This window comes from Scyliorhinus canicula, chromosome 2 (genome assembly GCF_902713615.1).
Source record: "Scyliorhinus canicula chromosome 2, sScyCan1.1, whole genome shotgun sequence".
NCBI classification, from domain to species: Eukaryota; Metazoa; Chordata; class Chondrichthyes; order Carcharhiniformes; family Scyliorhinidae; genus Scyliorhinus; species Scyliorhinus canicula.
Genome location: NC_052147.1, coordinates 29,703,023 through 29,727,002, shown reverse-complemented (window position 1 = coordinate 29,727,002; position 23,980 = coordinate 29,703,023). Strand labels below are relative to the sequence as shown.

General features: G+C 41.3%; 1 protein-coding gene and 1 long non-coding RNA gene across 2 annotated transcripts in view; one reads left to right on the top strand and one right to left on the bottom strand.

Annotated features, from left to right (window-relative positions):
• The window catches only part of golga5 (golgin A5), a 29,859-nt gene that overhangs the window by 3,937 nt on the left and 1,942 nt on the right, over positions 1–23,980 (top strand). Inside the window, exons 3-12 of the mRNA XM_038775172.1 lie at positions 2,242–2,463; positions 5,356–5,575; positions 8,981–9,104; positions 11,155–11,358; positions 13,981–14,151; positions 15,780–15,908; positions 17,197–17,295; positions 20,133–20,355; positions 21,571–21,676; positions 21,822–21,885. Of these exons, the coding sequence (XP_038631100.1) occupies positions 2,242–2,463; positions 5,356–5,575; positions 8,981–9,104; positions 11,155–11,358; positions 13,981–14,151; positions 15,780–15,908; positions 17,197–17,295; positions 20,133–20,355; positions 21,571–21,676; positions 21,822–21,885 (1,562 nt within the window). The remainder of the gene's footprint in view (positions 1–2,241; positions 2,464–5,355; positions 5,576–8,980; positions 9,105–11,154; positions 11,359–13,980; positions 14,152–15,779; positions 15,909–17,196; positions 17,296–20,132; positions 20,356–21,570; positions 21,677–21,821; positions 21,886–23,980) is intronic.
• Positions 2,458–23,980, bottom strand: part of LOC119951849 — a 226,670-nt gene continuing 205,147 nt past the window's right edge. Inside the window, exon 3 of the long non-coding RNA XR_005457683.1 lies at positions 2,458–2,664. This is a non-coding gene — a long non-coding RNA (uncharacterized LOC119951849). The remainder of the gene's footprint in view (positions 2,665–23,980) is intronic.

Below are 23,980 nucleotides of genomic sequence, written 5' to 3'. Positions count from 1 at the left end.
TTGTCCCATGTTCCCTTGGAAAGAGGAAAAATTGATGAACATTAGTTCCATTTTAGCCAAGTGCTGAGCTATATTGCCTTGTCTGTTAACTCTTTCCATTGTATCTTTTGCCTTCCGACCAGTATTCTCTGAATCAGCAAAGTATTACCTATAATTTGGGTCGCATGATAATGAGGACACATTAGATCTTTCTTCCCCTGCCTGGCCTACATGTGACTCCAGGTCCACATTAACGTGGTTCATCCTTAATTGCCCTCTGAAATGGCATAACAAGCCACGCAGTTCAAGGCCAATTAGGGTTGGCCAACAAATGCTGACCTTGCCAGCAATGCCCACATCCCATGACAGAACAAAATAAAACTTGGAATTTCAAAAAAGACAGTTAATATTATTAGGCACAAATCCTTTACGTATCTGTTTTGTCCACAATCTAATTATTTTTGTGTGCCATTTTCATTAAGACATGACTTGAATATAATCCTTGTTGTGTACCGAGAACTAAAAGCCTCTGCTTTCATTAGTAATCAGGAGAATGGTGCAATTAATCCAATTGTTTACTAATTTAATAGTCTACTCCTGTCCGTTCTATAATTCCTGCTGTTAAAAGTTCTCTGATTAAAGTTAGCTGAATGTCTATTGGCTTGTTAAGAAGTAAAGTTGAAACAATTGAAACTTTTAAGGAGAAATTAGATAAATTAGGAAATCAGAGAGAACAGATTAATTTTGAACTACCCTAGCATCAAGCCAGCGGTGCGAGACCGGGATCACCCTGTGCTGTGCATATCTCTTTCAGAGGCAGTAATCTGATCAAGGGCTCCAGATGTCATGAACTTCTCAGTGAAGTTGAGAGCAATTCACCTGGTTATTGGAATGCATTGCAGCCTTGAATTAATTTTAGAAGATTATAATAGTGAGAATCTACCAGAAATATCCTGTGGTGCCTTCTATTAAGCCATGTATGAACTGCATATCTCTTTGAGTTAATGGACAGTCACACTCAATCTGCACATGTGATGTAACTAAGGTTATCAAAAATTGATTCCCACATGACTGCCAGGAACACAGACGTATTGTGCTAATCTGTAGAGACCCCAAATGTATACTTTGTTTCGAACAGCTACACTGTAGAAGGAGGCCATTCAGCCCATCAAGTCTGCACCGGCCCTCTGAAAGAGCACCCTACCTAGACCTAGTCCTCTGCCCTAGCCCCATAACCTCAACCTCATCACATCTTTGGGAGCTAAGGGGAAATTTAGCATGGCCAATCCACCTAACCTGCACTTTGAACTGTGGGAGGAAATACATGCAGATACTGGGTGAAAGTGTCAAACTCCACACAGTCACCAAGGTTGGAATTGAACCCGGGTCTCTGGTGCTGTGAGGCAGCAGTGCTAGCAACTGTGCAGCCCCTATTTGTCCCACCTTCAGCATCTTCGAAGTGCTCTCGTCCATGGGTGGCAGCATGGTAGGACAGTGGTTAGCACAGTTGCTTCAGAGCTCCCCGGGTCCCAGGTTCGATTCCTGGCTTTGGTCACTGTGCGGAGTCTGCACGTTCTCCTCGTGTCTGTGTGGGTTTCTTCCGGGTGCTCCGGTTTCCTCCCACAGTCCAAAGAAGTGCAGGTTCGGTGGATTGGCCATGCTAATTTGCCCCTTATTGTCCCAAAGGTTAGGTGGGATTACGGGGATATGGTGGCAGCGTGGGCTTAAGTAGGGTTCTCTTTCCAAGGGCCAGTGCAGACTCGATGGGCCGAATGGCTTCCTTCTGCACTAGGGATTCTATGAGAACTTGCATGTTACACATTTTCCCCCCTAGTTGAAAGTTACAGATTAGCAAATTTTGCAAGATTTCACTCCCACTATGGTACCTCATTTAGTTGGAAGCACAAATTCCAGAATTGGACACGATCAATCAGCACTGCTGATTGTTGACAATTTTTTTTCTATCACTGAAGTTAATCAGACAATTAGGAACACTGCTATTTACTGATTCACAGTCCCATTGCATAAGGTGCCTTGCAAAGTTTAATCCTGAAATGTTTTGCCGATTGTTCAGATCTGGGTTTGCACTGTGGTAGGTTACTGAACTGTCAGTGAAACTGATTTTGTAATATCAATGCCTATTGTAGTGTAGAGGTTATCTATGAACGTTATATATGGAAATCAGACTAGTCTTAAAGTGTAAAATAAAATTTTCATACTTGGTTTTTAGTTTTACCAATTTATTGTTTCTAATATATACAGATGCCTCAGAAAGCACTAATGTCAGTCAAGATGACCAACTGGAGCTTGCAAAAGAGCAGCCATTAAGTAATACAGTTGGCTTAGGTTTCTCAGCTAAAGATGACAGTCAGTCACTGGAGCTATCGAACTTTCGGCTTGAAAACCAGCTTCTCCGGAGCGAGGTATCCTCCTTGAACCAAGAAATGGCTTCTTTGATTGAGAGATCAAAACAAACACAAGAAGGTATGACTGCAATAGTAGCTTGGGCTTCTCTGTTATAGCAAGGACATTTCTTACAGACCATGTGCCTCTCATGATTTCCTCCACAATGTCCATGATCTTCTTCCATCCCTGATTTCTCCTTTGCTCACTTCCTCCTCTTCACTGCCCTGCTGCAGACCTTGCTGTCGAACAGGGAACCATGCTGGTTGTCAGACAGGATAGCTGAAAGAAAATTGAAAGCTGTCCTGTTACTTATTTCAAAAAATGTCCAGGAAGTTTTTACTTCCAGGTTTCCTGTCCAAATATCCTTACTGTTCTCTCTCTCTGACCCCAAATAATTCACAATACCCCATGGTCTTTGAAGAGTCTCAACTAGATTAATTGTACGAAATACCATAATTGGTTTCAGCCAGTGTTGTCTCTCGGCATCTTGACTTATTTGGCAAATTAATGAAATTATGCGATGGGACTAATTGGCATTAAGCCAATTATGGCTTTATTGGGGGGGGTGGTGGTGAAATTTGAATTCAACAAAAAAAAATCTGAATTTGAAAAGTCTAATTAAGACCAAGAAACCATTGTCATAAAAATGAATCTGGTTCACTGATGCCCTTTAGGGAAAAAAATCTGCAGTCCTTGTGTGACTCCAGATCCACAGCAATGTGGTTAACTGTTAAATGCCCTCTGAAATGGAGGGCAATTGGGGATGGGCAATAAATGCTGGCCCAGCCAGTGCCACCCACATCCCATTGATGAAACAAGCTTTAATATTGTACAGCATATCCTTGCGTCATATTCTTGGAAGTGCTGCCTTAAATTACTGTGATAGCTACAATACAATGTATTATATATAGTTGGATTTCTGCCAACGCTTTGGGTGGGATTTTCTGTGCAGCCCCCTCACGGTGGGTTTCATGGCAGCAGCCAGCCATTGGCCGGCGACGGGATCTTCTGATTCCACCGCTGCAAGGGGGTTTCCGTTCTATAGACCCCCCCCCCAAAGAAAGCCAATGGGTGGGATTTGCTGTCGGCAGGGGTAGTAGATCCCACAGGCAAATACAGCCATAAAATTTCAGCCATGGTCTTCGTACTAACCGTTTTTCACAGTTCAAATGGATGTGGGAAATATCACACACTGTTTAGCTTTGCTGCTATCCTAGTGATTGCATCGATCTCAGTATCCTTGGACTAGGAAGAGGAAAGACAGCTAGGTTTGTTGATTCTGAAGAATGGGATTAAGCTCAGCCACAATGTTTCTCCATTGGCAACAGTGCTCAAGTGCCTCGATTTACAAGTGATAAATTATCATACAGTAAAGCATGACATCAAACCTCCAGGCAGGTAGAACCCACAGGTGGCTACTGCTATCGACAAAGCCATAGTGTGAATTGAACAAAATTCAAGAGTCTGTATGTCCTGACTGCACTGAATGAAAATGCCATTGGACCTGTGAAAAGTGTAGAGAGAAGCAGTAACTTGATTGCGTTTTCTAACCGTGCAGCTTCTTTCCCTTGATGGACCAGTTCAAATGTAGGGAAGTTGCAGCTCGAGCCTGTGCCACAATATTTTATGCAAACTACATCTATAAATTAATTTTTCACAAGTTTGACTGAAGTTCCATTTACATTATCCAATTGCCTTGCAACAACAAAACAGGGCAAATGAAATGCTGAATTAGTTTGTTAAATCAGTGTAAGTTCACAGAATTGCTATGGTGCAGAAGGTGGTCATTCAGCTCATCATGTCTGCACCTACTCTCCAAATGAGCATTATGCACATTGCCACTCTCCTGCCTTTTCCCCAAGCCCGTGCACATTGTTTCCTTTCAAATAATCACCTAAAGCCCTCTTGTATACCTCAATTGAACCTGCTTCCACCACACTTCTGGACAGTGGGCTCTAGATCGGAACCAGTGTTTTTCTCATGTCACATTTGCTGCTTTTGAATATCATTTTAAATCTGTGCCCTCTCGTTTTTGAACCTTCTACAAGCAGGAACACTTTCTCCCTATCTACTCTGACCAGCCGCGCCCCCCCCCCCCCCAAAAAAAACATGATTGTGAACATCTGTACCAAATGTCCTCTTAGCCTCCTTCTCTCCAAGGAGAACAGTCCCAACTCCTCCAATTTATCTTCATCACTGAAGTTTCTCACCCCTGGAACCATTATTGTAAATCTCTTCTGCACTTCCTCAAATGCGCTCACTTGTTTATAGCATAGTAAGAAGTCTTACAACACCAGGTTAAAGCCAACAGGTTTGTTTTGAATCACTAGCTTTTGGAGCGCTGCTCCTTCCTCCTTCCAAACCTGTTGGACTTTAAGCAGGGATTGTGAGACTTCTTAGTGTGCTCACCCTAGTCCAAAGCTGGCATTTCCACATCTTGTTTTATAGCATACCATATACCTTGACTACTGTTCACTTTTGGCCTCCGGCATATGAGAGAAACATCCAAGTGATGAACACAGTGCAGAGAACAGCAGCATCACTGACCCCTGAAACCCAGCAGCATAAATACAAGACAAGATTGAAAAGACTCTGTCTCTTTAGATTTGAAAGCGATGACTGAGAATGCCTTCTATAGAAGTACTCAACATATTAAATGATATCGATAAATAAACCAGGAGCACTACTTTAAGGTAAACCAAGACACTAAAGGTTGAAATTAATTGGCTGAAAATGATGAAAGAACATTGATCCTATCTTCTCTTAATTTGGTCACACAAAAAGTGATATAGACTTGGAAAGTCCCTCTACATATTGTGGAGCTTTAGACCCTGAATTCATTCAAGATGCACATTTGGGGAGGAAACTGATGTTTGTTCAGATAGGGCAGTACAAATGGCTGGATAGTACAAATACCCTCCATCTGTATTTTGGTCTAATTGTTTCTTTTTAAATATTTTTGATTTCAAGAGTTAAATAAAGCCAGGAAGCAGATTGAGAAATGGAATTCTGAAAACTCGAAAACTGACAGGATAGGGAGGGAACTGCGTTCTCAGGTGGATGATCTGAACGAGGTGCTGGGTGCCAAGGATTCTCAGCTGGCTGTGCTAAAAGTGAGGCTGGAAGAGGCAGATCAGCTTCTGAAGACGCGTAATGAAGCACTGGAGCTACTGCAGAGTGAAAGAAGCAGGTTTAAATGAATTTATTGCCATGTACATTTTTCATTGGACTCCACTAGGCTCATAAAAGGGACTGGCGTTTAGATGCAGCAAAGAATTTGAACACTGATTCTTTCAACTAGATTTTGATTTCAAATCCAGCTAGGGTAATTGTTATAAATTGATCAAATCTCATGACAAAATGCAATGAATTGGTATGACAGGATGTTCTTTAAAGGTTGGTGGTAGTGCCATATTACAATGGGAAATTCCCATCTGCTTTTGACCTTGACTATCTCTGGTTCAGGATTACCTGAAATGAATTGCCTATCAAAAAAATCATCCTATCATCTTCTGACAACTTGAACAAAGTAAATGCTGCAACAAAAAAATGGTGCCATATATTACAGAAGCTCTCTTTATATAGTATAATAAATAAAGAGGTCATTAGCCTGTTACCCATCAGACTTGTTGCACGTCGAGGGAACCTCCTGTTTTCCTTGGCTTAATGTGTATTTTTGCAATGATATGAGTACTCAATCATAAAGAATATGTTTATAATTGTAATATTGACCCTGAGCCATTTAAATGAAACCAAAGCATAATTTTACACTAAAATTTTTTAAAACTTGCTTTCTTAATCACTCCATAAAGCTTAAAGAAGATGTTTTATTCTCTGTTATATCTATTCTACTAATTTTCTTGTTCTGTCTCCCCAATTCCATTGCGGATTTTAAAAAATTCTGAAATGAGGGCAATCTTTTAAAGGCCACTTTTTCAAACCAGTTGAAATTCCAAATTCTGAAGATTGCCATGGTTGTATCAAGGGTTGACGATTCTAGGCTAGCATCTTGGGGCTTTATAAACCTAAATACTTGTTACAAAATGTTGCCACTTGTTATATATTTCACTCCCCCCTCTACATGGCAATGAACAATTATAACAGCAACTTGCAATTATACAGTAAAAGATCCAAAAGCGCTTTGCAGGAGTGTTATTAAACAAAGTTTGACACCATGCTACATAAGGAGGTGTTGGGGCCAATTATCCAAAGCTTGGTCAAAGAGGTAGGTTTTACAGTATTAGAGGAGGAAAAAGAGAAATGGAGAGGTTTGAAGGGGCTGGAAACTCCAGAGCTTGGGATCTTTGTAGCTGAAGGCATGGCTATCCATGGTGGGTAATTAAAATCTGGGGTGCTAAAGGCCAGAATTCGAGGAGAGTAAACATCTCGGACAGTTGTTGGGCTGGAGGCAATTACAAAGGTGGAAAAGGATGAGGTCAAAGAGCGATTTGAAATCCAGGATGAGAATTTTAATATAGAATTGGTTAACTGGAAGGCAATGTAGGTCAGCGAGCACAGGGTGAACATGACATTGTGCAAGTAGGGAATGGAGCTTATGGCTCTGGTATTCTCAATACTTAATTGAAAGAAAGGCCTGTTCATTCGATGTTAAACAAGCAATCTGGCAATTCACAGGTAGTGGGATGATAGAGCTGGATGTTGTTGACATGAATGTGGAAACTGTTGCTACATTTTGGGATGATGTTGCTCAGGGGTAGCATGAAAAAGAAATAAGAGTGAAAGGTCATGGATGAATCCATGCAGGATACCAGTGTGAGAACAGAAAGACAAGTCAATTCATGTTACGTTGACTACAATTCCATTGATTTAGATTTATTGTCACGTGCACCGAGGTACAGTGAAAAGTATTCTTCTGCTTACAGTCCAGTCAGATTGTACCATACATGAGAAACATAGGACATACTATAGATACATAATGTAAGTACATAGACATCGGATGAAGCATACGGAGTGTAGTGCTGCGTAGTGGAGAAGATGTGTGGAGAGATCAGTTCAGTCCATAAAAGGGCCATGCAGGAGTCTGGTAGCAGCAGGGAAGAAGCTGTTTTTGAATCTCTTAGTGCATGTTCTCAGATTTTTGTACCTTTCTGCCTGATGAAAGGGAGAATACCCCATGTTATGTTCGGGCTGGGGGGAGGTTGTTTTTTTTTGGCCTTGGAGATCGGGACCCGTTTAAAAATGGCATCCCGAACTCTTGCTACAACGGGCCGTTCCGGCGAGCAGAGTTCCCCATTGTATAAAACGGGGCTATGTGCTCTCGCTACAACGGGCAGTTCTGGCGAGCAGAGCTCCCTGTTGTAAAAAATGGGGCAATGTGCGGCCTCGGCTGTGCGTTTCCCGTTTAGGCCCCTTATTCAACACAGGTAACGTTGAATAGCCACGTGTGTCTCGGCATTGCTCTTTGGAACTCTGATCCCTTTTGGGAAGATCGCACCCAATAAGTGTAGCAAAGCCATGTGAAATGGTGGGAAGGGGAGTAATGAGCATGGAAGAGAGAGCAAAACAGTAGAAATGGAAGTTTAAATTACTTGGGGTGAAGCAGAGAAGATAGCAAAGTGTAAAATTTGGTCTCATAAATTGGGAGAGGGGGTGGAGACACAGAACAAGAATTTTAAATGAGTGACATGTGGAGGAACGCAGTAAAATGCTTAAAGGAGAAGTTGCTAGGGGTGTAGAAAGACAAACCAAGGAGTGATTAAGATAAAGGTTTGAGCAGAGCAAGTGGGAAGTGTAGCTTCCACTTTTTCCCTCACCAATGCTCCCCCTCCACCACCCCACTTGGGCCATCTGTTCCTGAGCTTTGACAAAGGGTCATCTGGACTCGAAATATTAGCTCTTTTCTCTCCCTACAGGTGCTGCCAGACCTGCTAAGGTTTTCCAGCATTTTCTCTTTGGTCCTTGTTTTTAGTTGCCCTTTGACACACTGGTTACCTTTGTTCTGCCATTAAGACATTTTGACCTCTTCATGTGCTACTATCAGCACCCTTCTTAGCATTGATCACCCCCATTTACATTCCCTTTGTTATTTTGTCAATCTCCCCCTATCGCTGACACCCTATCCAGCCCCATTGCTCCACCCCCCATAAATCTGATCCTATCTCCAGTTCTCTCTGACTTTGAGTGAGTCACCCAGACTCAACATTAGCTCCCTTCTCCTTCCACAAATGCTGTCAGACCTCTGCGATTGTCCAGTATTTTCTGTTTTTGTTTCAGATTCCAGCATCTGCATTAATTTGCTTTCATTGGAAGTGTCGTTAGATGGGCAACGAGCATTAAGGGGAAAGATGTTATCACTCCTCAGCCATGTCTCCATCAAAGCCACAATGTTGATGTGATCTACAGTAAGCTCGTGTGTAGCAAGGGAAATGGCAAACATAGATGAAACATACATGCTGGAGGGGGATGGGGAGAGTGGGGTGGGGATTGATCGCCACTCCACTAGTATGGGAAGTCATGACATATCAGTTCATAAGCAGATTTCCATACTTTTTATCCCTTTAGGACATGCTGTGCTTGTTACATGTTACATCTGGAAATCCTAGAGATAATTTTATAATGTATTTTCTTTTGAAAGAATACTGCAGGATCATAGTGAAGGGAGCAGCATGCACAACCAAGCCTTGCAGACAATGCAGGAGAGACTCCTGGAAACAGAATCATCACTCAAACGAGAACAAGACAGTTACAATAAAATGCAGGTTTGTTTACCGGGGGGGGGGGGGGGGGGGGGGGTAGTCTAATTCATGGCAGCTGAACATCATAGATAATGTCTTTTGAATATCTAGCATGCTGTGTTTTCCTTGTTTGCTCAAGGAATTTGACTTGGTCTGGTTTGTAATTTGCATAAAACAAGAACATGTATTTTGAAGTTAATTACAAGTCAAATTGTTTGCCATATGATGTAGTTCAAAGCTGAATGCTTTTGAAGACCTATTTTCAGATAAAACTATTCACACCAGCCTTGTCTGAATTATTGTTTTACAAACATCTAAAGCTCAAAACTTTAGAAATCCAAATTTGTGAGTTTTGGTAAGTGGGTTATCCTTGTGCACTTTAAGCCCTATCCCTGCCCTCTACCTTGTTTGTCATTGCAAACAAGATGCCAAGCCATATATTCGAGATGCTGTAAATGCAAAGTAAATTGACTGGGAATACTGGCAGTTTACAAAGCGTGTAATGGTGAAAAAGTATGGTTGCCATCTACTAACTTTACATTTTCTCATTAGTGATTTGACCTGACCTGTGTGGATTTAAGCTCTATATTTTGTCATTGTTTAATGGAGTAGGGAGAAAAATGGAAAAGAAACAGGTATATACGTGGTTTTTTTAAATAGCTCTTTCAAAGGCAATGTGATAAGTGATTGGGATTAATAATAGACTGGGACAATCAAATTGTCGAGAGTGGACTAGAAGATGAGTTTTTGTGACAGTTTCATGGAGCAATAGGTTGTAGAACCAACTTGGGATAATGTGATCTTAAATCTAGTATTGTGTAATGAGGCAGGATTAAATTGGAATATCGTAGTAAAAGACCTACTGGGAAATAGTGATCATAATACCATTGAATTCCATTCCATGATAAGTTTGAAACTGACATGCTCCAATCACAAGCATGAATCCTAAATTTAAACAAAGCCAATTACATGAAGGGAGACCTGGCTACAGTTGATTGGGTAACGGGCTTCCTAATGCATTTCATCAGGTGTCACTCTAAAAGTTAATAGGCAAGATAAGGGAGATGGGAGTAAAAGATCAGTGTGAATAGAAGATTGGCTAACAAGAAGCAGAGAGTGGGCATAAATGGCATTTTTGGGTTGAAGGATCAGAGCTGGAGCCTCTGGTATTTACAATCTATATTTTGATGTCTCAGGAAATTGAGGGATGTGAGGAGTGGATGGCAAAGTGAATTGAAGTGCACAATTAGCCATGATAGTATTGAATGGCAGAGCAGGCTTGATGGGCTGTGTGGCCTATTCTTGCTCTTATTCCTTACGTTCATTCCTGGAAATTAGTAGTCATTTACATCTGAATTAAGGAAAGTACCATTACTTGAGTATTTTTGTTGTAAGTTTAACTGCCCCAGTTCTTGTCTGACTTTAGAAACATTTAGTTTACCAGCCATGATTGCTGACTTTCTGGAGGCCTCCACATTTATTGAATTTTCAAGGGTGGTCATGGAATGCCAGTACTTCAGTTAGCCTCTGCTCCAGCTTGTCTTTGTACCTCCTGTCTTCTCAAACAACAGACAAACTTTATGTGATGACCTTAATGATCATCTTTTTCATATCTATAAATTTTCACTTCTCCGGCTATAGGCACTCTCCAATGCCATGTCCAAAGAGCTGCCATTCATCTGTGATCCTGAACAATGAGTAGGAAATTGATACAAAGCCTCTTTTTTGTGAATACCCTATGGTAAAGAAAATGTAACGATTTAATGTTCCCTATTCCTTTTTGTAGATGTTATTTGAAATGATACTGCATTCCCAGGCATTATTTAGCAATGTTTTATGCTTGCCTTTAAGCCATGGAAATTATTAAAATTTACCTGATCTTTCCTGGTGCTTGAGATGATCTGTAACCAATCACTATTTGTTGATGCACCACTGTCAATGTTCTCTTATTCGATTATTCTTTTGTCTACTGTGTACGTTCCCTTGGCCGCAGAAAAATACTTTTCACTGTACTTCGGTACATGTAGCAATAAATATCAATCAATCAGTCACCTCTTTTGTATCTTCTGTTCAGAATGAATTTGCAGCCAGGCTCAGTAAGGTTGAATATGAACGCCAAAGTCTGGCGGAAGCCCTGACAGCATCTGAAAAAAAGGCGCTTGAAGAAAAGAAGAGGGCAGATGATCAGCAGCAACAACTCAAAGTCGCTAAGACCAGCTTGGATTTAACTAAACAGGAACTGATGGACTACAAACAAAAGGCTACCAGAATTCTTCAGGTGAGGACGCGATTGTGAAGAAGTACAGAAAACCTCTCCGTTTGCCTTTGGAGAGTACTGTAGAATTGGCCATGTATAATTTTTATGTAAGCAAGTTCCGATAAATGTTTGGATTTTAAGTTCTGGGCTCTGCAAAAGGATTCCTGGTCGCAATCATATTTTGAAAGCACTGAGTTTCTGCTGAATAGAGAATCATTAATAATGGGACATGAATCTGGAGTTACACTGAAAGGGCAATGGGGGAATAGGAAGAAAAGTATTCACCAAAGCTATTGCAGAATGTTTGCAAAATGTTTCATTGAGGCTGAGATAATAACATTTATAGACTTGGATTAGTATTCAACAAGAAGCCATAGAAAAGAAAAAGAGCAGGAAAATGGGTTAAAGTTAAAAAGGTTAGCTGCAGTCAGAGGGCTGTGATAAGCTACCAGGTTTCCCTTGGGCTAAGAGGCTTTGATAAGTGTCCTTTTAAGTGTAGGAAAATATGTAATGCTTTAAAATGAACTGTTATTTGATTTTCATGATCACACTTGAGTGAATTTTTTTTTCAACGGTAATTTGCTCATTATCTGTTGCTTTGCAGAGTTTATTCTTGGTAGAAGATAAAAGCGTGCTTTAGAGACAAATGAAATTGCACACTTTGAGTCAGTTTCCATATTAGTATTGCCCTTATAACTTTTTGAAGAGATTATTAATTTTTTAATGCAAAATCAACATATTGCCTTTGATATGAGCACTGATCTAATGATCCACTTGTACTATTTTGAGTAGAACCTATGCCAAACAGAGATTAAATTTAAACAGTGTGCTTCCTATTTGAAGTAATGTATGTGTTTTGTTGTGGATTTAGGAGGTGCTGGTGATTTGACCTTATTTAACTGATGTGCAATGAGGGACGACGCGGTGCCACAATGGTTAGCACTGCTGCCTCGCGTCACCGAGGACCCAGATTCGATCCCAGCCCCGGGTCACTGTCTGTGTAAAGTTTGCACATTCTCCCTGTGTTTGCATAGGTCTCACCCTCACGACCAAAAGATGTGGAGGCTAGGCAGATTGGTCACTGTTACTCGTTTTACTGGAGTGTGATTAACACGCCTCCGTTTAAAGGCCGTGTGCTTAACACTACTATGGCTCTGTATGTGTAATTATGCTCGGAGGTGCCAGGTGCCGTATTGAGACACCGTCACAAGTATATCAAGGTCAGGTTCAAAGTAATAAATCCATACACCGATTAGTAAGTCCAAACGATTGGTGTTTATTATAACAAATATAATAAATACACATGCATACGCTAAAGTGACTAACTTACTTCTAATACTAAACAACTAAATACTTATCTAGACAGGAACAGGCAAGGTCAGGGAGCAAGGCCTTCGTCCCGTTCTTGGTCTGTAACTTTCTGATTGGCAAAGTTGTCAAGGGCTAGCAAGGTCTGGATCACGTAGCGATCATTGTGTTGGCACTTACAGTTCGATGGCTGATGCTCAACGGCCGGTGATGAGACTGGAGTCAGGATGCGATGTAACCGGTCTGGGCCGGAGTCTGGAAGCAACAGACCGAGTCATGTGCTTGACCTTCTCTTTATAGGTCCTAGAAGTCCGTGCCCCTTGGGCGGGCTCTTTCATCTATTGGGTCTTTCCCAATCGATATCTTTCAAACTCCCCAATCCTAGGGTCGTTTCTCAATGTTTGGGGCGGTCCCTACGGCTCTTTGTTTTGGTTGCTTTGGCGCCATTCTGTCTGGGCGTCTATGGAAAAGTATCCATCGATACTTAAATGTTTCTATTGTACCTGGGCCTGGGCCGGGATCACCTCATTAATATGCAGATCTGTTTCCCATTTGCACCTTTGGCTGAAACTCTGCAACTCTTTGGAAACTGGTTTCTGTACGTGCAAAATGCAAAACAGTCTTTTGCAAGCTGTGTGTCCTCACTCTGACTGTTTTTCCCTGCAGTCTTAGCAGTTCTCCATTTTGTAGCCCAGTGTCCATTTTAGATGGCTACATCACGCTATATTGTCCCTTAATTGTGTGTGTGTGTGGGGGGTGGTTGGGGGGTTTTGGGGGGGGGGGGAGAAAATTGGGGACTTTAAATTTAAAAAAATATGCAATGCATGTTTTTTTTGTTATAATTCCACAATATTCTGTCATATGAGGAGTAATTAGCCAGCTTGGGTCAATAGTCCTTAGGAGTTCAAAGAATGAGAGGTGGTATGATTGAAACGTACAAGATTCTTGGAAGGTTAGACAGGGTAAATGATTGGAGGATTTTTCCAACGGCATCGTTGCAGAATACAGTGGGGGCGGGGGGGGGTGCTCATTTAAGACTGACTTGAAGAAGAATTTCTTCTCTATGGTGAATCTTTGGGATCTTTACCCCAATAAACTGTGAAGGCCGAGTCCTTGAACATTTTCAAGGCTGAGATGGGTAGATTTTTAATCAGTAGGTGAATTAAGAGTTACAGAGAGAATGCAGGAAAATGGACTTAATGAGTGTTAGATCAGACACAATCTTATTAAATGGTGGAGTAGGCCAGGAGGGCTGAATGGCCTACTGCTGTTCATATTTCCTATCGTCTAAAACAACTTGTTATTGTGAAGTATTAATGCACATCTTTTCCACAGTCCAAAGAGAAACTGATTAACAGCCTGAAAGAGGGTTCTGGAATTGAAGGTTTAGAAAGTCATGCTGTCACCACCATGGAACTGGAGGAACTGCGGCATGAGCGTGACATGCAACGTGAAGAAGTCCAAAAACTGCTGGGTCACATCCAACAGCTGAGAGCAGAGCTGCAGGTAATTAGTTGCCTACTTTCAATGGCTGTAAAATTCTCTCAAGAAACATTCAATGATTGCCCAAGCTAGCAAAAAGAAAACTGTCCAGACCACTGACAAGGACGCAGGTTGTGGGGGAGTTGTGTTTGGCGGGGGGGGGGGGGGGGGGGGGGGGGGGGGCGCGATGCGATTGTGTGGAGATCAGTTGTCCATGGGGTTTTTGTCTGAAGAAACGGGTGGCTCCAGCAGGAAAACCTGAATGGTAATTTGGACACCCATTACATAGAAACTAGGAGCAGATGTAGGCCATTCAGCCCTTCGAGTCTGCTCCGCCATTCAATATAATCACGGCTGATCCTCATTTGCCCAGGTTTCAGGACAGCATTAAATTCACGCCTGACCAAAATAGACAGGAAGGTGTTGGAATATGAAAATCAGACAACAGGACCAACCACCCTACTGACTGATCCAGAAAAGAATTCCCTTGAGAGAAGGAAACGTGCCATTCTTAACCTGCTCTAGCTAATAATGTGACTCCAGTCCCAAAGCAACAGAGTTGATGTTATCTGCCCGATGACGTTGTCTAGTGAGCCCCTCAGTTATATTGAACACTTCATAGTGATTAATGGAGAAGGTCCACCCGTATCTTAATCGGCTCAACTAGAGAGGAGCAACAAGTTCTAGCTTTTCCGACGATACCCACATGGTGAGAATTAGTTGTAAGTAAAGAAGCCAACCGATGGTTGCATTCAGCAGTTCATCAGCGAACTTCAGAAAAGTCACATCGGAAACTTTTTTGCTGTGACCTAGAGCAGGCGCGCTGAACTATTGGGTTTGGGTGAAAGTTGAAAGCTCACCCGTTGCCAGTGAATGAGTAGATAGGATTTTAGGGATTGTTTTAATACCAAGTGAAATATTTGTGGACACCAGATACAGGTTAGCTGGTGTTATGCTCCCTGTATTTTTTAGCGATTGTATATTCCAGGTCTAAGACTTTATAAATCTCACAAAACAGAACAATCATTTGTGCCATCAGCCTGATCATGATGTACTTTGCCTTTGCCACCAGGTGGTGCTGTAACAGTTGTATGTCAAAATGCAATTCTATAAAGCAATATTTGGTCATCCATTTGGTGTATGCAATGCTACCAAATATCTTGAATCAAGTATGCAATAAAATTAAATTTCGAATAGAATTGTACTGCAGTGTAGAAATTTTCAATAGTATAACACCAATAGATTGCTACAATTATCATGGGACAAACAAATCTTCGGTTGGTGAAAAGAGGGACACTTTACAAAGAAATAACAAGTACCACTTTACCAATGAGGGGGATAACGGTCAAATGCTCAAAACCTTCGATAACAAAATCAGATTGATTTATTACTGACTCTGGCTTCAATGTAAGTCCCATTTTCAGTGCTCCATCTTGGGGAGTGCCCAAAGATTTAACAAATAGGAATAAGTGAAAATTAAAGCTTGGGCTTTATAATGATATGATCATAAAATTTAGTAATTGTACTAGTTTCTACTTTAAATTAATTTAAAGAAATATGCAATTTATTTAAGGCTGACGATCTATCTAATTTATTTTAAAAATGAAATTCTGCTGACTTGATTCAACTTATGTACCTGGTATTCATGACAGGATGCAGAGACACAGCAATTGGGTGAGGCCGAGTCATCCAGGGAACAAATCCGAGAACTACTGGAACAAATCAACACACTTACAGGAGCCAAAAAGGAACTGGAGGCTGAACTGGAGAGGCAGAAACAGGCAAAGCACAAATCTTTATTGTTCCTGAACTTTATTAAAACGTTTCTATTTTTTACCATGGGATTTGGGCATTGCTGACTAGACCAGCATTAATTGCCCTTCAGAAAGTGGTGGTCAGCTGCTTTCTTGAACCACTGCAGTCCCTGTGTCGTAGGAACAACCAACAATGCTGTTAAGGGAGAGAATTCCAGGATTATGACCCAGAAAACTGCTATGATCCTAACATTGATGTTGTCCTCCGCTGTTTTGGCTTAATTTCTATTGTGCAAAATGTGCACTGTATTATGGTTGTTGGAATTGTAGCTGGGCAGCAAGGTGGCACAGTGTTTAGCACTGCCGCCTCACGGCGCCGCGTGTCCGGGTTCCATCCCGTCCAGGGTCACTGTCAGTGTGGAGTGTGCACATTCTCCCCGTGTCTGCATGGGTCTCACTCCCACAACCCAAAGATGTGCAGGGTAGGTGAATTGGCTGCGCTAAATTGCCCCTTAATTGGGGAAAAAAAGAATTGCGTACTCTAAATTTTAAAAATAAAATAAAAAGAAATTGTGGTAGTGAAAAAACCCTCCTCAAACAAGTGAAATATAAATATAAATGTGTTGGTGCAAAAGTAAGATGGAAAAATATTATAGAAAATATTTGTTAAGCTGCAGTTTGGTATTCAAAACATTTACATCAGTGAAGAAAAGTAATTTGTCTTTCTAATTTAACATGTCATGGCTGTACAGCATTGACAGGCAGTTTAGTCAGTCTTTCATTCGCAGATAATGGTATTATGAAGTAAACTATTTTTAAATTCTAACTTTTTACTTAACTTTAAGCTACTTGTGAGTTTAAAAAATTCTAAGCATGCAAATGTGGCCACATACGACTGCCTACTCACAGGAGTGCAGCTTTCAATCGCTTGGCTAGTTAAAATGTAAAATTTCAAGACAGATTTGTAAAGTGTATGGATTCGAGATAGTTTTTGGGGGGGGCCAATACTTAGAGGAAAGAGCTTTTCTTGAAATACGACTTGTGTTCAGACATGGCATTGCTTAAATATGAAAATATTTTACAATTGGTTCGGGGGCTGTATCAATCTGATGAGATTTGCTCAGTAAACCATATAGGTAAACTGATATTCATGTGTATGGATATTCAGGTGTTTGTTTAGAAAGTATTCATATAACAAGAGATTTCGTACTATGATGTCTTGGAGTAATAATTCAGCTACTGAAGCTTCTATGTATTTTTATCAAGCTATTAATAATCTTCTATTTGCATTTATCACTCTGCGTTGAATTTACAGGAGTTTCAGTATACAGAAGAAGAGCTACACAGGATGAAGAACACACTGCAGACTAGAATCAAGGACCGAGAAGACGAAATCCAGAAACTCAGGAACCAGGTATTACTTCAAACATCCGTTGAGTAGCCAAGTCGAACCATGTTGATAGCTGAGGAAGTTCAAAATGCGAATGCATGAACCTGAGGCCCAGGAGTTAAAAGATGAAAATGGAAGAGAATAATGATTCAAAAGCTACTACTGTTCTAGGTCGGACGCTGAGAGAAAATGAAGTTTGGGTCAAGGAGGTTGCAAGTCTGGAGACTACGGCATCCTTTTGACTGAGGGGTATACACATGCAGTAAAAGTGTGGGCAGTATTTCCTGCTGCCCTGATCACAGAATCATGGAATTCTTAAGGTGCTGCAGGAGGCCATTTGGTCCATCGTGTCTGCACCAGCTCTCCGGTTGAGTATTATTACTTATTGCCATTCTCCTCCCTTTCCCCTGTAACATTGCACATTGTTTCTATTCAAATAATCATCTGATGCCCTCTTGAATGCCCCAGTTAATCCTGTGTCCACCACACTTCCAGGCAGTGCATTCCAAACCCAGATCACTCGCAGTGTGAAAAAGTTTTTTCTCACATTGCATTGCTTCTTTTGCAAGTCACTAAATCTGTGCCCTTTTTCATGATCCTTTTACAAACAGGAACAGCTTCTCACTATCTACTCAGTCAAGCTCCCTTATGATTTTGAACACCTCTATCAAATCTCCTCTTGATGACCTCTTCTTCAACAAAAACAGTCCCAATTTCTTCAATCTATCTTCATAATTAAAGTTTCTTATCTCTGGAACTATTTTTGTAAACCTCTTTTGCACCCTCTCCAATGCATTCACATCCTTCCGAAAGTGTGTCGCCCCGAACTTTTACACCGTATTCCAGCTAAAGTGTAGCTAATGTCCCATACGAGTTTAGCATAACCTCCTTGCGCTTGTACTCTTATGTCCCTATTAATGAAGCCTTGGTTACCGTATTCTCTATTAAAACCTCCCTCACCACCTGTCCTGCCACCTCTAGTAACTTATGCACATATGCACCCAGATCCCTCTGCTCCTGCACACTCTTCAGAGTTGTGGCTCTTATTTTATATTGTTTCTCCATGTTATTCCTACCAATATGAATCATGATGGCTTTCCATTTGAAAGTTGAAGATCACAGCCATGTAGATTACCACACAACCTCACTGTGAAGTGGTTGTAGCTGCTTCAATAAAATTGAGTGACATTTTCTATTCAGGAGGAAAAGGCACAACCTTTGTCGAAAATATTTTGTGGTTTTTAAGTACAGGATAATGGCACGATATTTTTTTTCATGTTTTTTATTCCAAACATATTCAAAGGTACAAAACGTAAATAAATTAAAGAATATTCTCCACACCTCACAGTTCACAGTTTGTGCAAGCTTTCTCAACTTCATCTTTTTTATGCTATCCCATCACCTCTCTCAACACTAACGGCACCTCCTGTGTCTGCCCCCTTTCCCCATCTAGCCTTGCAAATTCCAGCTCGTCCAAAAACCACCCCATGTCCCCTTCCTCACCACCAGGGTCGACCCTATAGAACCCATAGTACTCCCTGACTGCCTCATTAATCTTCCGGGGGGGGGGAAAGAGCTAACGTTTCGAGTCCGATGACTCTTTGTCAAAGCTTTGACAAAGAGTCATCTGGCCTCAAAACGTTAGCTCTTTTTTCTCTCCCTACAGATGCTGCCAGACTTGCTGAGATTTTCCAGCATTTTCCCTTTCGTTTCAGATTCCAGCATCCGCAGTAATTTGCTTTTATTCATTCATCTTCCCCAGCTCCGACACTACCTGCCCTTCCCTGTCCACGTACTCAAAATTTCCCTCGATGCAGCCTGCCTCCGTAGATGATGGGCTAGCACACAGCTAGCTGTCTCTCCATATTCCTACTGAATCCCCCTCACCCTCCGTAGCTGCCCCACTGCCTTCCCTATATCAACCTATTGAACTGCCCCTGTAACTTGTTTCTCTCCGCCAACTCCTTGATGGGTGCCCTCGATTGTCTTGTCCACCTCGACTATCTCGTCCAACAACCATCCATACTCCTCCCTCCTCCTATCTCTGTGCGCCTTGAACAAGATAACATCCCCCCCAAACCACCACCTTCAATGCCTCCCAAAATGTGGTCGCCGACACCTCCCCATTCTGACTCAACTCCACACAGTCTCTGATCACCAATCACACCTCCTCACAGAACACCTTGTCTGCTAGATGTCCCGAGTCTAACCTCCATCCCGGCCTCTGCTCCTGCCTCAAGCTAAGTATAACCATCAACCAGTATGGCGCGTGGTCAGATTTCACGATTCCCACAAACTCCGCCCCCACCAACACTGCTTGGCTCACTACAAAAAAAATCAATTCTGGAGTACACCTTGTACCCGTGCGAGAAGAAGGAGAATTGCCTCTCCCCTGGGCCAAGTGCATTTTCAACTCTGTTTAATTGTTGTGTGCTTTGTTAAGCAGAGCTTAGTTGAGACATTTTAATTCAGGGCAAAGCAGGTAAGTATTTGAAACAAAAAAATGCAGCATGGCTATGGGCAGAAACTAAGGGTAAGTTAGTTCACTTGGCTAGTATGTGGTGCAGAATGGTCCCAATGGTGTGGGTTCAGTCCATGTGTCACTGTGGTTGTTCATGGAGGCCCGCATTGTTAATTTTCCCAATGTCTAGTTTGGAGTGGTGCTCCTCAAGCTAGCTAACCACTTGTCTTTCTCTAATAGAGAGATGCCTATCATGCCGCTTCGATTTTACTTATGTAGGGAACAGCAGGGCACTGTGACTAATTTTGGATTGGTGTAAAAGAGGTGTTTAAACTTCTGTGGTTATTGACTGAAATTTTGTCTGCCTACTCTCTCTTAAACCCCCAACCATAACCTTCAGTTGACGAACAAAGTTATGAGTAGCAGCCACACTGAACTGGAAAACCGACTTCACCAACTCACTGAGACCTTGATCCAGAAACAAACCATGCTGGAAGCCCTCAGTACAGAGAAGAACTCGCTTGTCTTCCAACTGGAACGTCTCGAACAGCAGCTTAAGAGTGTACAAGGAAGCAGTGTTAATGGCCCTGTTATAAATGTATCTTTATTAGAAAACAATGAAGGTAGGCAGCTGTCAGTTTTCGTGACGAACTACTTTGGAAAGTTGTTGGTTTAGAACTTTGAGGCTGGAAAATGGACTGCATTAACTTAAGATTGAGCCTTTGATTAGAATGGTCTTATTCATATATGTGGTGCTTTTTAATAAAAGTTTCAGCTAAATTCGCCCAGTTATATATTTTATTACCTCTCTGGTGGAAAATTGCCTGCCTGCAATCGTGTTTGTTTTGTGAGTTTTCAATAGTAATTGTGAATACATTTAATGGCCTAATTTGAATAAATATAATCTTTTAATGTTTTCCATTAACTGAAATGCTCAAGTTCCATTATGCATCACCAAGATGATTAGGACATGGTACCAGTGTGTAATGAGATGTCTATGTTGCTTGATTGCTATTTGAGTGGCATGACAACTGCTCCCCCACTGCACCATAAATCAGTAATCTTATCCTGCCTAAGAGAGACGCTCTGGCTAAAGGCTCAGATTTTACAGTTGTAATGACAGTAAAACCATTAGTAATCGCCAAAATTGCTGGTATATTGACAGCAACTTCTGTCGTTGGCACCTGCAACCTGCATAGGTTGCTGTCTTTTAACTGTTCCATAAGGTCTGCTGGAAATAGAAATCACTTGAATTGCTGTGAACTTTCACTTTTTTTGCTGTTTTATCTTGCGAGAGAAGCTTGAAAAATTTATACCTTGCTGGGGTAACATGTTGCAAGTTATAATTGCTGTGACCAATCTCTCTAGCCCTGAAAATCTAAATTTATTTTGGTGGAATAACAAAATTCTCCATTATGATAATTCCATAGAATTTAGAAACACCTTTTTTAAAGCTTGATATTTCCTCTTCCTTAATCCCATCTGTATGTCGCAATCTTTATTTTGGTTTATATAAAATGATTTTAAAGAAATGAAAGACAATCGGTGCTATTTACTTCCTGTTTTCTCTGACGAAGCTTCAGTGTAACCTTCTAAGCCTGCTTGCTTGCATCACTGCTGCTGGATGTTAGAAATCTTCTGTAGCAAATCCAGAATGAAACATTGGAAAAGGTGAAATCCATGCCTGCTGGATCTTTATGGGCTTGGCAGCAAGAGCCATCACTTTGCCGTTGGCACAAAATTTGGGCCGATGTTTTCATTTATATTTGCGTTAGAAAAAAAAAACATGCATCTGCGAACTGATTAAATACTCAACGAATGTATTGTACTTGCATTAGGTGCTCGCATGAGGAATGTTCCAGTTCTTTTTAGTGAAACTGACAGTGCTACAGCAGGAATGTACGGGAAAGTCCGCAAAGCAGCAAATACAATAGACCGATTCAGGTAAATTTCTACTGCCAAATCCCTCTTCGATCTTTTTACAGAATGTAATTGTGACTATCTTTAATTTTTTCATGCAAATGTTTTAATGTTGTATTTCTATTTTTATGGTGATGGCAGTGGAAATAATGCCTCATGTCTTTTACAGCATCCGGTTAGGAATCTTTCTGAGACGGTATCCAATTGCAAGGGTATTTGTAATTATTTATATGGTGAGTTTTTTCTTTTACTAGTTACCTATTCTGGCCTGATGGTATGTCTCAGCCTTCAGATGTTAGTTTAATTTTAAAGCCGCCATCAGAACCAGTTCAGAGGGGTGGTGCTACTGCTTTCAATTATCTTTTCTAGGGGTACGTTACATAAGCTTTTCAAGCTTCTGTGGCTGTGCTGAGATTAATGCTGCACTTCTAGCTGCTTCGCCAGCTCCAATGCATGCTGCTGCTGCCAGCACATGACTGCTGCTGGCTCTGTCGTTCCTGTTGCTGTTGCTCTTAATCTCAATGTGAAACTAACCACCCTTTATGAAACACATTGTTACACCACCCACCCATGTGCGCGCACACGCGGCGTGCGCGCGCACACATCCCAATGGCATATGAGTGGTCAGTAGAATGATCTACATATCTGCAGTCCATTTGAGTGACCATACAAATATTGCTTAACATTATATCAGCCCATTTGCATAGACCAATACAGCTGTGAGACGCACAGTGAACTGTTCTCATTACAAAATGCAGGCTGATGGAAGAAAAGGATGCACAAAAGCTCAACATATAAAGATAAAGTCTGCATCTTTATAATGTATTTTCATAATTCACTTTTTATTCTGATGTGGGGCATTTGAGGTAGTTTGACCTTATTTGTCCCCGTTCAAATATTTTACTCTGTCGAAGAAAACTGGCAAGAGATGTAACACTCTGTAGCCATATCTCCGCTTACTTGCAAAAGTAATGTTAGTCATGGATTGTAATGTAGAAGCGCCCAACACTTACAAAAAAAGTCAGTACAAGACCATTCCTAAATTTTCCAATTTTAAATAGTTCTGACTGGGAATGAAAACTGAAAAGCTGGTTGAATCAAACAGCATTGTTCCATTGAGTTTTTGAGCTTCATGTTCTTCTCCGTAATGAATTTAATCACTAAATATGTAAAAAACAAAAGTACCTAATACTCACCTGATGATTACAAAAAATTAAAACTCAACATTTTAAATCTTAATTGAGAGGGGAGGGAAAGACAATCTGTACAAAGTAAGCTGCTTACTCTTCTGAGCTTTGAAATAACTTGTCTTTGCCTTGGAGTTCAAGGAGAGTAAAGAAATAAAACTTGGCAACGGATTTCGCTGTGACTAAGGTTTGTAGTTGTGGAAATGTGACCTTCATGTGACAGTTGCAGGTTTATCCATACTTTCAGCTTTCTTGCCCTGTACTGCTCCTTAGGGTGGTGAAAAAGGCTATGGTACACTTGCCTTTATCATACGTGTCATAGATTACAAAAGCAAGGAAGTAATGTTGGAGTTATATAGAATATTGGTGGAGTACTGTGTGCAGTTCTGGTTGACACATTATAGGAAGGATGTGATTGCACTAGAGCGGGGCATAGGCGTATCACCAGGATGTTGCCTGGGATGGAACATTAAAGTTAGAAGAGAGGTTGGATAGGTTTGGGTTGTTTTCACTGGAGCAGAGAAGACTGAGGGGTGACCTGATTAAGGGGTACTAGATTGAGGGGCATGGACAGAGTGGATAGGGAACAGCTGTTCCCTGTAGTTGAAGGGTCGGTTACGAGGGGTGAGAGGTTCAGGGGGGATTTGAGGAAAACATTTTTTACCCAGAGGATGGTGATGGTCTGGAACGCACTGCCTGGGAGGATGGTAGAGGCGGGTTGCCTCACATCCTTTATGGATGAGCACTTGGCATGTCTTAACATTCGAGGCTATGGGCCAAGCGCTGGCAAATGGGATTAGGATTGGCAGATCAGGTGCCTTTCATGCGGCGGTGCCGACTCAATGGGCTGAAGGGCCTTTTCTGCACTGTCTTTTTCTGTGATTCTATAAACTCCACATGTTGACATATTCTTTTCTGTTCCTCTTTTGGAGAAGTGGCTTCCCTTTGCTCACTGGCTTCCAATGCAACACAGCCAACACTTTTAAGAATTAAAAGCTCAGTTGTTTCACCCATATGCTTTTGGTACTGTCTCTAGACTATTAATGCTCTGACTCATTATTATCACAGTTTTTCAGATCAAATTTTGCAGCTATTACCTGCTGTGTTAAAAGCACCTAGTGCCTTTTACTGCTATGTATAT